Source organism: Sciurus carolinensis, chromosome 2 (assembly GCF_902686445.1).
Source record: "Sciurus carolinensis chromosome 2, mSciCar1.2, whole genome shotgun sequence".
Lineage (NCBI taxonomy): Eukaryota > Metazoa > Chordata > Mammalia > Rodentia > Sciuridae > Sciurus > Sciurus carolinensis.
The window spans coordinates 189,331,143-189,346,182 of NC_062214.1; the positions used below are offsets into that span (position 1 = coordinate 189,331,143).

The 15,040-nt window shown below is 47.2% G+C and overlaps 2 protein-coding genes across 3 annotated transcripts in view; one reads left to right on the top strand and one right to left on the bottom strand.

The window, feature by feature from the left end:
- Window positions 1-4,013: 4,013 nt before the first annotated feature.
- Window positions 4,014-4,570, top strand: LOC124976641 (growth arrest-specific protein 7-like). The gene is made up of 2 exons (XM_047539412.1): window positions 4,014-4,406; window positions 4,532-4,570. The coding sequence occupies exons 1-2, from the start codon at window positions 4,014-4,016 to the stop codon at window positions 4,568-4,570; spliced, it is 432 nt and encodes a 143-aa protein (XP_047395368.1).
- A 4,648-nt stretch (window positions 4,571-9,218) lies between these two features.
- The window catches only part of Btbd7 (BTB domain containing 7), a 107,876-nt gene continuing 102,054 nt past the window's right edge, over window positions 9,219-15,040 (bottom strand). For both annotated transcript variants that reach the window (XM_047538604.1, XM_047538605.1), the window contains one exon: window positions 9,219-14,584. In XM_047538604.1, coding sequence (XP_047394560.1) covers window positions 13,766-14,584 — 819 coding nt within the window. In that variant the 3' untranslated portion in view covers window positions 9,219-13,765. The remainder of the gene's footprint in view (window positions 14,585-15,040) is intronic.

Sequence of the window (15,040 nt, forward strand, 5' to 3'; positions counted from 1 at the left end):
TGGAGGTTGCTGCCAGTGGCCCTACCATATCTCACTGGGGGCTGCTGACTTCCTGGAGGACCTGATGTCTAAGACATGGGGACAAAGAACCCACCAAGTCCGTGGTAAGCAGTGTGTAGTGACTTGGGAGTCTCGGCAGGAAACGGCATGGAACCTCCGCCTCCCTGACACACAGAATGTGACTAGGAAAACCCTGGGAGGAGCCAACAGCTCTGTGTGGTGCAGGACAGGAGGAGGCAGAGCCAGGACGCGCTGGGTTGGTCAGCGATGCTCGCTGGGCATCTGACAGCCGGTGGGTGGAGGGGTCCAAAGTCATGGGACTGGGGTACGGATGTGGGTGTTACCAGCACCCGTGGCCGTGAGCCTTGGGAATGAATGAGCTCTTCCCCTCCCAGGGCCACATGAAAAGAGAGGAGGAAAGCGCTCAGGCAGATGCCAGGGAACCAACACCAAGGACGGAAGAGAGAAGAAGACTGGGAGCTGCCCAAGAGATGGGAGGAGACCCAGGAGCCGGGCACTACTGAGGTCATGGGTGTCATGATGTTAGGGCCCAAGTCAAGTGCCAGGAAAAAGGTCTGTTGAGATTAGATAAATGCTAGACCATCTTGGAAATGAGTCTAAGATGTAAGCAGACAGATGCTCTGCCATTTTATTTCTGAAAAAGCTGACTATGGACAAAGTGGCTTTCCCTAAGTTATGTGGACTCTGGATCCCGAACTCCAGGACTGCAGGACATACCGCTGCAGACCCCCAGAGCATGCCATCTTTGGGCACCTGGTTCCCACCTGAGCTCACAACCTGTGCCTCATCCTTAGCTCCTTCCCTTTCTAACGCAGGAGCCAGGGGAGGGTGCAGCGTGGAGAGGCAGGAGGGGCCTGATGCAAGGACAGCGAGAGTGGGCAGCTGTCTCTGGACCACGTCCACTGAGTTCCACAATATGAAGGTCATTAGCTGGTGACCTTGGCCAGAGCTTGGTGTGTGTGGTGGGGTGGAGGCTGCAGGGCAGAGGTGGGAGGTGGGTACGGGGACAGATGGCGAGCTTAGGCAGCTGTGGGCAGCAGCTTGTGGGGCACGAGGAGGGAGGAATGAAGCAGGGTTGTAGGAAGCCATCCATGTTCAGTAGAATGAGGCTTGGCTGAGCCACGGGATGCAGTCTGACTCTCAGGAACTGGCGGTCACGAGAGACTGTTTCAGACAGTCTGGGGTAGGTGACCCTGTACAGAGTTGGCTCCCTTCTGAGGGAATGCTGGTTCTCTAAGCAAATGTCTTCCCTAACTCCACCCCGTCCTGCTCCTCACAGAAGCAGCCCCTCCCAGTCCCCCTTTACCTGTAGGGCTATAAATAAAGGGAAGGTAGGCTCCTTCTTGTGAGAGGGAAGATCTTAGCATGGCCCCATCTGTCACACTCCCTCCCATATGAAAAGATTATTGGCTCTTGTGTTTATTTGATTAGATAAGTTTCTTAGTGATTAATCGATAGCTGGCACCATCCTCTGACAGAAACGCTTTCCCTTATCCACGAAGGATGTGGCAGGAGAACCCCCCACAGCGGATATTGGTGTGGGAGCTAATTTGAGGCCCATGTGGGCCTAATGAGGTTCCTAAGGTGGAGCCGCAGCTGGGGTGGACATGACAGAGGAATAGCTGTTAGAGGGTGAACAGAGGTGGGATGAGCAGAAGCGGGAGGAGGTGCAGGGGACATTACATTGGTCATTATGTTGGTCTGAGGCCCAAAAGTTGGGGGCAGTCCCTGCCGGAAGTTGTCTATTTCCTTCGAGTCAGTTTGGCGAGAACTGGGGTGGGGAGAGCAGGAGCAGCGGGTACACAGCTGACTGCCACACGGCAGAGCCCTCAGCCCCAGCCAACCCAGGGGCCATGAGACGGGGCACTCGGGCCTCGCAGGGTCACCTGGACTACCCAGGGCACCCTCAGCAATTCGGGTAGATCTGCCAGAACATAGAGGAAGGGGAAGAACCTTTGCTTTTAGTTTGGTCTCAGAGGGTGTGGAGGCATTTATGGTGTATCCAGTAGAAGATTCCAGAAGTGGAACCTATCTATATAGGTGTATGGGTTGAAGGGTGAGGGATGTCAGGAGGAGAGCGCAAATGTCAACAGGTGCCACAAAGCCCCGCAGCAGCCCTGTGAGTCCTTTCTTCCCAAGAACAGGAATAAGACCTGTAGCTCAGAGTGACCAAGGTGTGAAGTCTGGAATCAGTGAACTAAGCCATCTCATGTCCACCCCTGAGGAAGACTGAGGAAGCCGAGGGTCGGGATCTTTGCCCTAGGTGCCGGCGGTCCTCACCTGACAGGCCTTCACTCCTATGCAAGTTTCTTGGCCTCCGTCCTCTACGGCTAAGCCCTGCCACCATCCAGCAGTGGTCACAGGCACACCTGGATGCCAGGCTTTGTAGCTGTAGAGTCCTCTTGTCTAGAGATGTCATGATGGCCCCAGAGCTGAGGCTCTACAAGATGGGGCTCAGACCACCAGCAGACCTCAAGAAAGGACAGACATGTTACTCCGGAGGCAGTGGGAAGGCAGGGGGCTGGCATTTGAGGAACTGCTCCACAGGCAAGAGGTGTACTAACAAAGGGACCTGTTAGGAGTCCCAGAGCTGAAGTCAAGACCGAGGCGAACCAGAGAAACAAGTTGTACCCCATTTGTTTACAATAAAAAAAAAAAAAAGACCGAGGCAAGGCCCATGAAGAAGCCCAATGACGTCATTGACGTCATGTCTAAAGCCTCTTCGGAAGACTAGAGGGTAACAGGGAGGGCGGAACAAGCAGCTCATTCCTGTCCTTCCTGCCAAAGAGAACACCTCACATACCCACGAACGGAGCAACAGGAAGAAGTGACACTGGGTGAGAAGGTGCCAGGAGGACCTTGGGGCTTTGACAGGGACTGTTGGAGTCATCGGGGGACCTGTGTATTACTGGCCGTGTGAGCAGCATGATCCAGAAATGGCTGGGGGACCCGTTTCCATACCCTTCACTCTCTACTGGAGTGTGGATCATCCGTGATCCGGAGCCATGCTGGGACTGCAGCGTGGCGGAACCGACAGAAACTGAAACTCTGATCTGTGAGGTACTGGAAACCCTCAGGGACACTGTAAGTCCACAGGGTAGACACTGTACCGCCTCAGATCCCCACGGCTGGATGGGAAGACACACAAACAAAATGAAAAAAAAAAGGGGGGAATAAAGCGCTCCGAACAAACCAGGATGCTCCAAATACAGACCCCACTGACAACACAGCAGAAGAAATGTCAGAGGAGGAGTCCAGATGTACACAGTAACACGGCTCCACGACTCTAAGGAGGATGTGAAGAGTGAAATCAGAGCTAGGCTTCAGGAGATGGACGATCACTTAAATAAAGAGATGAAGATCCTGAAAAGACATCTAGAAGAAATCTTTGAAATGAAGGAATCAATAAACCAAAATAAAAGTTCATGGAAAGTAGCACCAACAGAGGAGACCACTTGGAAGACAGAGCCTCAGGCAATGAAGACAAAATTTATAATTTTGAAAATAAATGTGACCACACAGAGAAGATGATAAATTGTGTGACATTCCCTCACCCAGATAATGCCGAACAGCAGCTGCCTGAACGGAGCGGAGCTACTGTGACTACTTCTGCGCTGATAAGTAGGATCCCCAAGGCAATGGCACCATGGCAGGGTTCAAACTGCTGCTCCAAAAGCAACTGAAAGGCAAACAAATGCAGAAAGAAGTGTCTGAATTCGTCGGAGGGAGGATAAAGATTGAAGAATATGCAAAGAACTTGGCTAAGCTCTCTCAGGACTTGTTGGCTGCACAGGAGGAAGGCTCCCTGGGAGAAGCATGGGCCCAGGTGAAGAAGAGCCTGGCAGATGAAGCAGAAGTTCATCTCAAGTTCTCTGCCAAGCTTCACAGTGAGGCAGAGAAGCCCCTAATGAACTTTTGTGAGAACGTCAAGAAAGACATGAAAAAGTGTGACCACCACATCGCTGACCTCCGCAAGCAACTCGCCAGCCGCTATGCATGGGTGGAGAAGACCCGGAAAGCCCTCACAGAGCCGCAGAGACCTGGAGATGAAGACCCAGCAGCTGCAGATCAAGCTGAGCAACAAGACGGAGGAGGACATCAAGAAGGCACGGAGGAAGTCCACACAGGCTGGGGATGACCTCATGCACTGTGGGGACCTCTACAACCAGGCCCAGTCCAAGTGGTTTGAAGAGATGGTGACCACCACTTTGGAGCTGGAGCGGCTGGAAGTGGAGAGGGTGGACATGATCCGGCAACATTTGTGCCAGTACACAGAGCTGCCGCCCAAGACGGACATGTTCAACCAAAGCACAGTTGAGCCTGTGGACCAACTGCTTCGAAAAGTGGACCTGGCCAGAGACAGAGAGTTGTGGGTCAGAGAGCACAAAACGGGCAACAGGGGCTGGGGAGATAGCTCAGTTGGTAGAGTGCTTGCCTTGCAAGCACAAGGCCCTGGGTTCGATCCCCAGCATCGCAAAAAAAAAAAAAAAAAAAAAAAAAAAAAAAAAAAAAAACGGGCAACATTCACCCTGTGGACATGGAGATCTAGACACGCCTGTGTGGCCCTAGGGGTTCACCAGATGGGTTTAGTCTACCTTGGTATCCTGTCCAACACTGGTCTACCCTGACCACCACTCTCCCAGGCTGCCCACCATGAGCTTAATGGGGCTGGGTGTCCTACAGAGAGGAGATGGTGGCTCCCGCTGGGTGAAGTTGCCCTTCCACCCACTTTCCTGTCCACTGAGGAGAGAGGAGAAAGCTGGCGATTACAGAAGGGTGATCTGGATGGCCCAGCTGGGGGATCTCAAAGGTTCCCAGGTCAAGAAGACAGACCTGCACCCTGCCCTTGTCTCCAGGACTGAAGCCCCCCAAACCCCACGCCTTGCTTATTGCTCTGAGAACAAGCTGAGGCTGGAACTTTGTGGTCTCTGCTGAGTTCCATAGGGGTAACTGTCACACACTTGGCCCTTGGGTGCCCCAAGGCCCATCCTTCAGCTGGTCCCTTTATCTCTGGGGATTTGGAAGATCAGGGGAGGGCCGTCTCCACCTCCAAGTCAATGTCAGGATCAGAATCATGGGTAGAAGGTGCCATCAGCTCAGCCTGCACCTAGAATCCTTTACAGCCCTGTTTTCCTCATTGCCTCCTGGGAGCCAAAATCTAGCTTTTCTTGGCCACTTTTCATCCCCATGAGTCTTGGGAAGGCCTATTTTCTGTCTTCCCAGACCAACCCTGCCTAGAGAGGTCAGGATGGAATATGTCATTCAGTAGATTAGCCCCAAGTCGGAGCATTGAATCATGGTTCCTATCAGACCAGGCATCGTCTCTGAAGTCTCTGGAAATCCCAATCCATCCATTCCTCAGCTGCTTTCTCCAGGCAATCCCCACACTGCCACCCGGCCCAGTCTCACTAGAGGGAGCTCTCCAAAGTTCTCGGCCAGCAAGACCTCCTTCAGCTCTGTGCATGTCCACAGGCTTTGAGGGATGGAGACAAACCAGCTCACGTCAGAAACCAGAGGGGTTTAGTCTACCATGGTATCCTGTCCAACACTGGTCTACCCTGACCACCACTCTCCCAGGCTGCCCACCATGGGCTTAATGGGGCGGTCAGTCCCACACGGGAGACAAGTTAGGGCAAGTCCCTTCGTTATTCCCCATATGGCTCTGTCTGCTTATGCATGATAGGATTTGGACTGCTATCCCCTGTATGGGCACTACAGACTCTCATGGCCATAGGAGTTCATTGCTATCCAGGCCTGTCCAGTCACCTGCGCCTCCAGCTCCTCTGAACTTTCCAGAGCCCTTGCCAAGCCCTCACTTGGTGCCAGTACCTCCTTTCCCTCTGTCCATCTCCCCTGGAGAAGCCTGGGCCAAGTGTGATTCGGGAAGCTTTTCAACACTGCCACTGGGTTTAGCCCGTCATGATCTCCACCATATTAACCTAGAGATCAGCCTGAGGGGACTGGAGAAAAAATTGACATAGGGAGCAAGGAACAAATTCTAGCCAGAAACCTGTGCTCTGAGGGTCCATCTTTCTTCATCTATCCATCAGTGGCTTTGGATGGACCCTTACATCTCCTCGGGAGCAAAATTCCATGAGCACAATTCACTGATCTTTCCCTCAGTTTTACATGCTAATGATGGATAACATTAATCTTGAATCTTTCAGCATCTCTTCCATTAAATCGGGATTGCTTTCTCATAGTTTATATTAGAAAGATGTCCAGTAATCTAAAGCAAAAAAAAAAAAAAAGAAAAGAAAAGAAATAAATGGACAGGGGCCCAAACCCTACAAAGGCCCAATTGTCTCAATTCTTTGCTTTTGTATGTAGGGGATGGCAGAGTCTAGAAACTATTGACTGAACCTGACAAGTGTTCCCTAGAGGATTCTGAAACAAACTGGCAGTTATTGCTGAATAATTTCTAAACTCAGAAAGTAGCTTCAGGTAGGAACTAAGAGAGTCCCGAGAACAATCGAGGCTGAGCTGACCTCAGGAATCTTCAAGCTGGGAAAGCCCTAGTGTTGTGAAAGCCCTTCACGACAGACCTGTGGAGACCGGCAGATGGTGGGGGGCCTAATGACACCACCCAGCTTCCCTCGACTGCTGTCACCCCTCTCTGCTCTTCGCTGGCCACGAAGGGGGTTCAGACAGACCACCTCCACTTTCTCCCATTCCAATTTCCACCTGCCTCACTTGGCTTCTCTGCCAGTCTGCCACCACTCCACTCTTAGCATCCCCATTCCCTGTCCCCATGGAGCCAACCCTCACACTTTCCAGGACTTGGTCTTCCAAACCTCTGAGCAGCAGCCACAGTCCACTTCTGGGGAGAGGAGGAATTGATTCTTCATCTCTGATCTTTAACTTGAAAACTGAACCAGGGGCAGGGGGTCAGCTTGATGGTAGAGCATGCGCTCACACACTTGACCCTGGGTTCCATCCTCAGCACACACACACACACAACTGAACTTTTTGAACAGTACAAAAAGTACAGCTGAAAGTGTCCCCAGCCCAGACTGCAAAATTATTCACGTATACATTTTTTTTTCTCTTTCCTCTGCTCCACACACAGGAGCTTATGCACGCCGTGTTTATGTCTTCCTGTGTCTACCCTGAAGATCATGTCGCTTCCTGCTTATGGTCCCGCTTGCCTTCTGGGTATGTTGGTTCTTCTGTTGTCAGGATGCCTGGACTGGGAAGGGTGGAGTTCCTCCAGGTTCACCTGAGCCTCCTTTCAACATCCCGGTCCTCACAGCAGAGACCTAAGGTTACTCGTCTCCACGTATGTGGCCCCCTCCCGAGCGCCAGCTCACACCCACTGCCTAGTAATTGCTGCCAGGCTAATGGGCCCATGCTCTGTTCATCTTCCCATAGATGGCCTCCTCTGCCCTCCCGACAGCCGCCACGCGCATCGCACTCCGTCCTAGCCCGCCTTGGCCCTCCTCGTTGGCTATTTGCAGCTCCACCCTGGTCGGCTCCTGGGCTTCCTGAACCCATTCCTGCTTCTCTTCCATTTGGCCCATGACTTAGAACAAGCAAATCTGATTCATGATGCCCCTGCTGAAATTGTCATAGCTGTCATAGTACCTTCAGGGCCAACTTCAAAGCCCTCGGCCCATTCACCGGCGGAGCTGGGCCCCACCATCTTTTGAGGCTCAGCCCTCCTGGTCCCCACCCTGCCCCTGGCTGCTTATCTGGGCCTGAACCCCCACGCCCTGAAGCCTTCCACCCCTGGGCCCATCAGACCCCAGCCTTCCCTCCGTAATTCTCAAGTCTCATCTCCCTGGAAACCCTAAAATGTTAAGGGCTGGACATGACTGTCCTGTTCGGCTCCACCTGGTCTCACAGGGTCGGCGGGGAGCAGGGGAGGGGTATTATGACAAGCAGATGCTCTGCTTGCAGCTGCTCCACTAGACCTGCCTGGAGCTTGCCTGCCTGGGAGCCAAGCCCTGCCAGCTCACTAGCTGTGTGACCTGGTACCAGGTACCCAGGACCTCGGAGTTCTGGTTCCTCTATTTTGTAAAATGGCACAAATACTACTACTTGATTCATGGAGTACCAATGATAATGATACCTAATTCATCAAAGGTTTAAAGAAAAAAACGTATTAGGACTTGGCCCTGACCCAGTCTTTCTCCTTCCGTCCCCTCGCCCAGGGCGACATCAAGCTATCCTTCCCTTAGTCTGATACTGCCCTCTGCTGTTTTGGTGGTTTTTAGAACAAAAGTCATTTCAGTCAGTTGAAAGGTCTTTCTGTTTCACCTGCTGTCCACACTCCTGACCAAGGGAACTGTGGTCTCAAGAAAGAGCGCCTCTTGTTCTGGGGACAGGCGAGGCCCAGATGGGTGGGGAGGCAGCCTCGATTTGTTTTTCAGGGTAATCCTAAGTACCAAAATGGAGGTCAATTTCACTCTCTTCAGATTTTTTTCCTGACGCTCGGCATTGACCCAGCAAGTACTCTGATCACTGAGCCACATCCTCAGGCCTTTTTCAGGTTTTTAAGAGACGCATCCACACAAACTTGATTTTTATCTTGATACTCCTGTTAACCCTAAAATGGCAACAAAATACAGAGAATTGCCTAGCAAGGCATGAAGCGTGAAAGTGCTGGGACAGACCTTGCCAATAAAATGATTTAAACATTTTAAATGAGCTATTTTATAGCAACTTTAAAAAATAGAAAATAGAAATATTTTCTAGTTTACATTTTTCCAGCCCTGAATCCTAGAATCCAGACCATAATTCCATCTCCCATTTCAACTGAAAATTATTAAGGAGCCCGAGTGTAAAAGAGAAAAGTGGTTCAGGATCTCAGCCACGTCTCTGATCCTTGGAGGCCCTCCACACCAGATCTGTCTTGTCTCACTACTGCCCACATGTTCCAGATGCCCAGGGCACAGGGTCGAATGCTAAACTTCCTCAGGAGATCCCTGCCCAAGTCACTTTCTGTTCAAGTTTATAAAATGAATTCCTCGCAAATGTCCCAGTGAAATAATAAAAAAAATGAACTTGATGATTCAGAATGAAATGTGAGAATTCCAAGAAAACCATAAAAATAACAAATGTCTCTCCATAAGTGAAATTCCAGAAACAGATCACTGTAGAACCCCTCCCAATTCCACCCTTGAGGGGTACAACCACGTCTATAAATGCAGGCTGTATGCTCCACTGCTAAAACAGACTGGACCCAACTCGGCAGGTTCTATACAAGCCATTTATTTGAAATGCCAACTATATGTAGGATAAAGTCAGTGTTACATGCTTATCAGTAACAGTAGAAAAATAGAACCAGTGAAAACCTCTGTACAACTGCAATGGTACTCAAAAGAGAAATGTATCGTTTTACAATGTTTCACACAGACGAATTCAAGTTTGAAGGTACCTAAATAAAAATACTATATATTTCTTTAAAAAACACTATGTACAATTGAAGCGTAAACAAGTTTTACAAAGTACTGGTTATGCAGGTTGTAGAAAACACTTGCATAGGACATGAAATCAGTTTAAGAAAAATTTCTGAGCCTTGAGCATTGAAGGCACTTGACTTTATACCAGTAACAGCACAACCACGAGAAATGCAGTGGTGTAGAAGGTCTCATGTCCCCGAAGCACAGATGTGGTATGCACACAGCGGGTGGAGTTCAGGAACTTCAGCGCTCAGCCACCCATCTCAGAGCAGGTTCTGCCCGGGCAACCCGGACACAGTCGTGTGCAGGTACACCCAAGGAAGCTTCCAGCGCTCATGGGATCTTAGAACCCCCGTAAACACACAAAACAAGAGGTCTTTGTCAAGACACACATTTGCAAGTAACTTTCTAAAGAAATGGCCACAGCATTATAATATTCAGAATATGAAAGACTGAAACGGAGTCTGAGGATTTTCTAGAGGGAAAAAAACCAAAAGACTGCCAGACAATGACTACAACAGCTACTGTAACTGATAGGGCACAAAGACAACATTCCATAAAACACTGTTCATACAAAGTGTTCATGGAGAGAACAGTAAAGTACCTTCTAGCGCTGTGCACGGCAACTCGGCAACTCTTTCAGTAAGAATATCTGTAATGAGGTTTGAAAGTAAATCACATAGTAGACAAAGTGAACCATTGCAGACCCGGGAAGAGCACCCATCACTGCGGCTTTAATAGTGACTGTAAAGAAGCAAAAGTCAAAGAGGCATTTCCCTTTTAATTCAGTCCTAGGATAAATACACAAATGCCTTAGGATTGCAAGACAACAATTTTACAAGTGTTTCATTTTTCCCTAAAAGGCAAATTCACCATTATGAAAATATAAGCCTTGCTGGGTAGTTACGGGGAATGCTGACCCTTCCACTAGAGAAGGTCACCTGAGGTCAGCACCAAGCCACAAGGCTCTGCTGCAATCATTCGCTGTTTCTCCATTACATTCTGCAGCATGAGCTTCATTCAAATATATAGATTGTGCCCATTGGTAGGACTTGAACGAGTCAAAAGAAAACCCAGTAAAGGATAACTACTAGAAGAAACCAGAGTTTCTGAGAAAGTCAAAACAAGACTAGATCAAGTTTCACAGGTAATTCTACAAAAGGATAAACATAGAGAACTCACTAGCCAGGCACAGTGGCTTGGGAGGCCGAGGCAGGAGGATTACAAGTTCAAGGCCAGCCTCAGCAACTTAGAGAAGCCCAAAACAACTTAGCAAGAACCTGTCTCAAAATAAAAAATCAAAAGGGCTGGGGATGTGGCTCAATGGTTAAGCGCCCTTGGGTTCAATCCCCAGTACTAAGGGCGATGGGTGGAGAAAAAGGAACTCACTAAAAATCCTTCAAGCCAAGCTAGCTTGGGTCTAGGGACATGTGCCTAACTGATGGGGCATGAGAATGGGTGTGGTCTGTGGAGCGGAGAAGTCATGTTTCAATGTTTTTTTTTTTTTTTCATGCTGCTATTTTACCCTTTAGGAGCCACAGGAAACTTAGTAAAATTATTTTTCAAAATCACAAAACTAAAATGATTATATAAGAAAAGGACCAACAGCATCTTTTAATCTGACTCTTCTCTTTTGCACTAGCTTCTACAGGGTTGTTTGCCAACCTCAATGCACAGTGGGCACTGGCAGTAGTGATTGTCCAAATGGCCTGATTGTCCACGGCCTCAAAAGGAGATCTGGTATTTCTGATTTGGTTCTCATAAAATATCTATGCCAAATAAAACACCAATTCCTGTATACTAAATTTTATATTATACAGACCTTTTTTTTTTTTTTTCTGAGAGCAATCTTACTCAGACTTCACATTTATCTTAGTACAGCATTAAAAAAGATTGAAGAGGTGGGTTCAAAAGCCAGAGGCACCGAGCTATCAACCTACTCTATTAATCATACTTTACGAGATACATTAAGTCTAACACCGAGCCTAATGCACACAAAACCACGTGTTTATCTTCTGCAAGTCACAGCAGTCCATAATCCCACAGATTAAGCGAGAGCTCCCTCTATAAATAGTTCAGCCAGGTAAGCTAAATTATTAAAAGCAAACTTTATAATACTATGAACAGTGGCCACTAATTTTTATATTTTGGAGATTTTAAATAATACTTAATGAATTTTCAGAAAAACCAAAAACCCTGGTCTATCTAACACATTGGGGAAACAAAATAGGTCAGATATGAGATTTTCTTCCCCATCCAAATTAGGTCTACTTCTTCTCTGCAGTACCAGCACAGTACAGTCCGATTCAGAACAGAAATCTAAAACTATCAAATTAATTCATGTCAACATGTGTATAATAAACACACTGAAGAATATGATGGAATTAATGTTTGCTTCTGCGGACAGACGGACTGGGCTTCAGGAGACACCAGTATCTATTATAAGACTTGAAAGTGAAAAGTGAGAGGGTTCTGTGTTTTTCTACCTTTAAAAGAGGAGCCTTAAAGGCCACGTGAGCAGACCTTACAGCAGAGGCATGTGACCTCTGGAGGCTGGGAGCTTGGTGTGCACTACGCCAGGTCGACGACTCAATGCACTCAATGCACTCGTAGCAGTTGACCAGTCAGGCAGCAGAACGGGCAGCGGCTCACCAGAGGACACAGACACATTTCCCGTCTTTTAGATTATCTACTGTTAGGAATTTTTAAAATGTCAGATTATTCCTGAGTGTATATCCACAGGGTAAAGTAGGAAAAGACCAGAAGAAAAACGACAGTTTCAGAAGAAATTAAGAGTTGTTGACACCCAATAGAAACCTAGTTACTTCAAAGTGCATGTAATTCATTTATATGGTAGCTTGTGAAGGCTCCCTAGCCCTGCATAGTTTTATAGTGAGTGTGAATGATTCATAGTTTTATAATATATATATATACACACATACATAGAAAAGAGGTTCCCAAATACCCTTCCTTTGAGGGAATGTTCAGGAATTCTCTTTTCTTCTAAGTGCTACGGCTGTGTGTGTTTGTAAAAATACAAAGTGAATGTCAAATAATGCTGAAGTGATTTAAACTCAAATACTAATATATTTACATTGAAGAGTAAGAAACAAAACAGTCCTTAGCTCACACATTACCCTTCCAAGGGAGAGGACTGGAGAAACCTTGTGTGCTCAGTGGTTCAGTAAATGCTAAGCCAGTGTCCCCAGCAGAGTTCAAGTAGGACATGTAGTGTTTAACACATTTTTTTTTTCTTTTTTTTTTTTTTTTTGGTGACAAAGCATTATGCATTATATAAGTTTTCATAGGACACCAAAATTCAGACACTTTGAGAAATATTTGAAAGAAAACATATGCTTACAAACACCACATTACATCCATAAGACTGAAGCCCTTTGTTTCCCATAGAAAGCAAGACAACTGAAGGCAGCAGGCAGTCGTTTCACCAGCTCGGAGGGAAAGTCGCACGCAGAGCCAGGAGTCCTGAAATCCCATTGCTGTGCCCCTTAGCTGACTTTCCTCTCTCCACTGCTTTCTAATTCCAAGGAATCTGATCTCCTCAGAACCATGTCCAGGGAGCAATGCTCTAATCTGTACCACTAGGATCTGCAGGGACCCTGACCGTGTCCACACTGTGAGCAAAGTAAAGTAACGGCTTTAGGCGGGGCACCATGGGCTTTTCTCCTTCCTGTGTTTCACTAAACCCGAAGACTTCAGGACCCTGATCGGACTCCCACAGGGGGAATGAAGACTAGCTCCCAAGACTTATTAAAAAAGAATGACGTTAGATTTACAGAGACTGAGCAGGAAGATTTTTGAACTCAAAACAGTTATTTAAAAGAGAGGAGCATTTTGATGTGCTGTTCTTTGGAATTTCTATAATTAAAAATAAACAGAACTATTTCATAAGAAAATACATCTTAGTGTGCAATCCAATGCACATGGAAACTGGTAGATGAAAGGTAAAATGCAAAAAGTATGAAAATACAGTCCTTTAAATGTGGCAATAAAGTTTAACACACTGATATAAAATCAACAGAGAAAATAAATGTACAAGTGCAAAAAAATTCCATCAATTGTAAAGAGGGGGAAAAAAGTGCCAGCTTGCTTGCTGTTTAAAATGCTTCCCCACATAATTGTTCCAACATAAAACAGACAGATGCAGCATTCAAAATAACCCTCCTAGCATGCCATGTGTAATAAACATATATACACACAAAAACTAAAAATAAACTAACGTGAAACTGAGCTGGCATTGATAAACTGGTCAGTAAGTTGTTGGGTTACATCATAGAATGGGATGTTTCACATCTCAGGCACAGACAGCTTGGAGGTTGCTCTCAGAGGGCAGACTTTTTGTAGAGGAAGTCTGGCTTGCTGGGTGACCTCCTTCCTCTGCTTATGGAATCTTCTCTTTCTAGATCTGTGCTTCTCTGAGCTCCATGGCTCAGGGACTCACTGTCTGCCAGTCTTCTACTAGATCGCTCTTCTGGAGCTTCAGAGCCACATGCAGAATGTGAAGAAGGCCTGTGAGAAGTCAGCCCAAAAGTCAAGTCAGTTTCTACTGTGGTTCGTCCCCTGACGTGGGCTGGACCGTTACCAGCATTTTCTGGGGCTGCCAAAGGAAAGTCTGACCGCTGGGGAGGCTGCTCCACAACATCCAGGCGTATGGACTCACTCTTCTGTCTGTGTGGATGCCCATCAGGGGAAAGTGGATATTCTCTCCTGGCTTCTTCCTGGGTTTTAGGAGGGGTCTGAGTAGGTAGGTAGGCTGACTTTAAGCCACTTGGTGATGCCTTACTGTGGCTGTACAAATCAGGACCAAAATATCCACCTTGTGAAGGGGAAGGGGTGCGTCTGCCAGGAGCAGGAGTAGAAGGTCTGCAAGCAGCATTGGAAAAGTCATAGAAATCCGGGTATTCCTGCTGATTTTCTCTAGCATCTGTTTTTTGCTCTAACGTGTGTTTTTTTCGAGAAGTGTGTGTATGCCTCTGTGGAACACAAGAGAGATGCTGGGGAGGCCCTGGTCCTGCTTCAGAAACTGGCTGGCTCACTTCTGTGTCTACAGCAAGTTCTGGAAGTCTCCTGTCCTTGAGTGACAGTGTTGATACCCCCATGGCAATGTCTGGCATCAGATCATTCAGCACAGGTTGGGTACACTGAGACAGAGACAAAGCAGAGAAGATTAAAAAAAAGGCCCATCAATTCCTCTGGGTAAAAATATTCACTGATTTTTTTCCCCCCGATTATAAAAGTAACACATTCTTAGATACAGAAAATCATAAAGGCAGAAAAAAACCCTTAACCTTCCATACAGAGAAAATCACTGCTAGCATAATGAAGTATTTCTCTTACCGTTTTTCTTTGCACATATTTTCACAAAATTTATTGCATATAAAATTTTAGTGCATATATAATTCAAATATTATTTAGCGATAGTTCTACCACTAGTTTTTTCCAGAGATCACCATTTGAAAGTACTGTGTTAACATTCCACTGTACTGATGAGTCATAACTCATTTAACCATTCTCCTATGATCATTTAGGTTATTTCCAATTTTTTATTATAATCAGGAATACAATGAATGTACTCATAAGTTTCCTTTAGAGGTTGG

Bases quoted from the DNA above. Each gene is read 5' to 3' on its own strand.
- LOC124976641 (XM_047539412.1), top strand. From the start codon at position 4,014: ATGCATGGGTGGAGAAGACCCGGAAAGCCCTCACAGAGCCGCAGAGAC. The intron at 4,407-4,531 runs AAAACGGGCAAC...AAAAAAAAAAAA, and splicing joins AGTTGTGGGTCAGAGAGCAC to AAAACGGGCAACATTCACCC.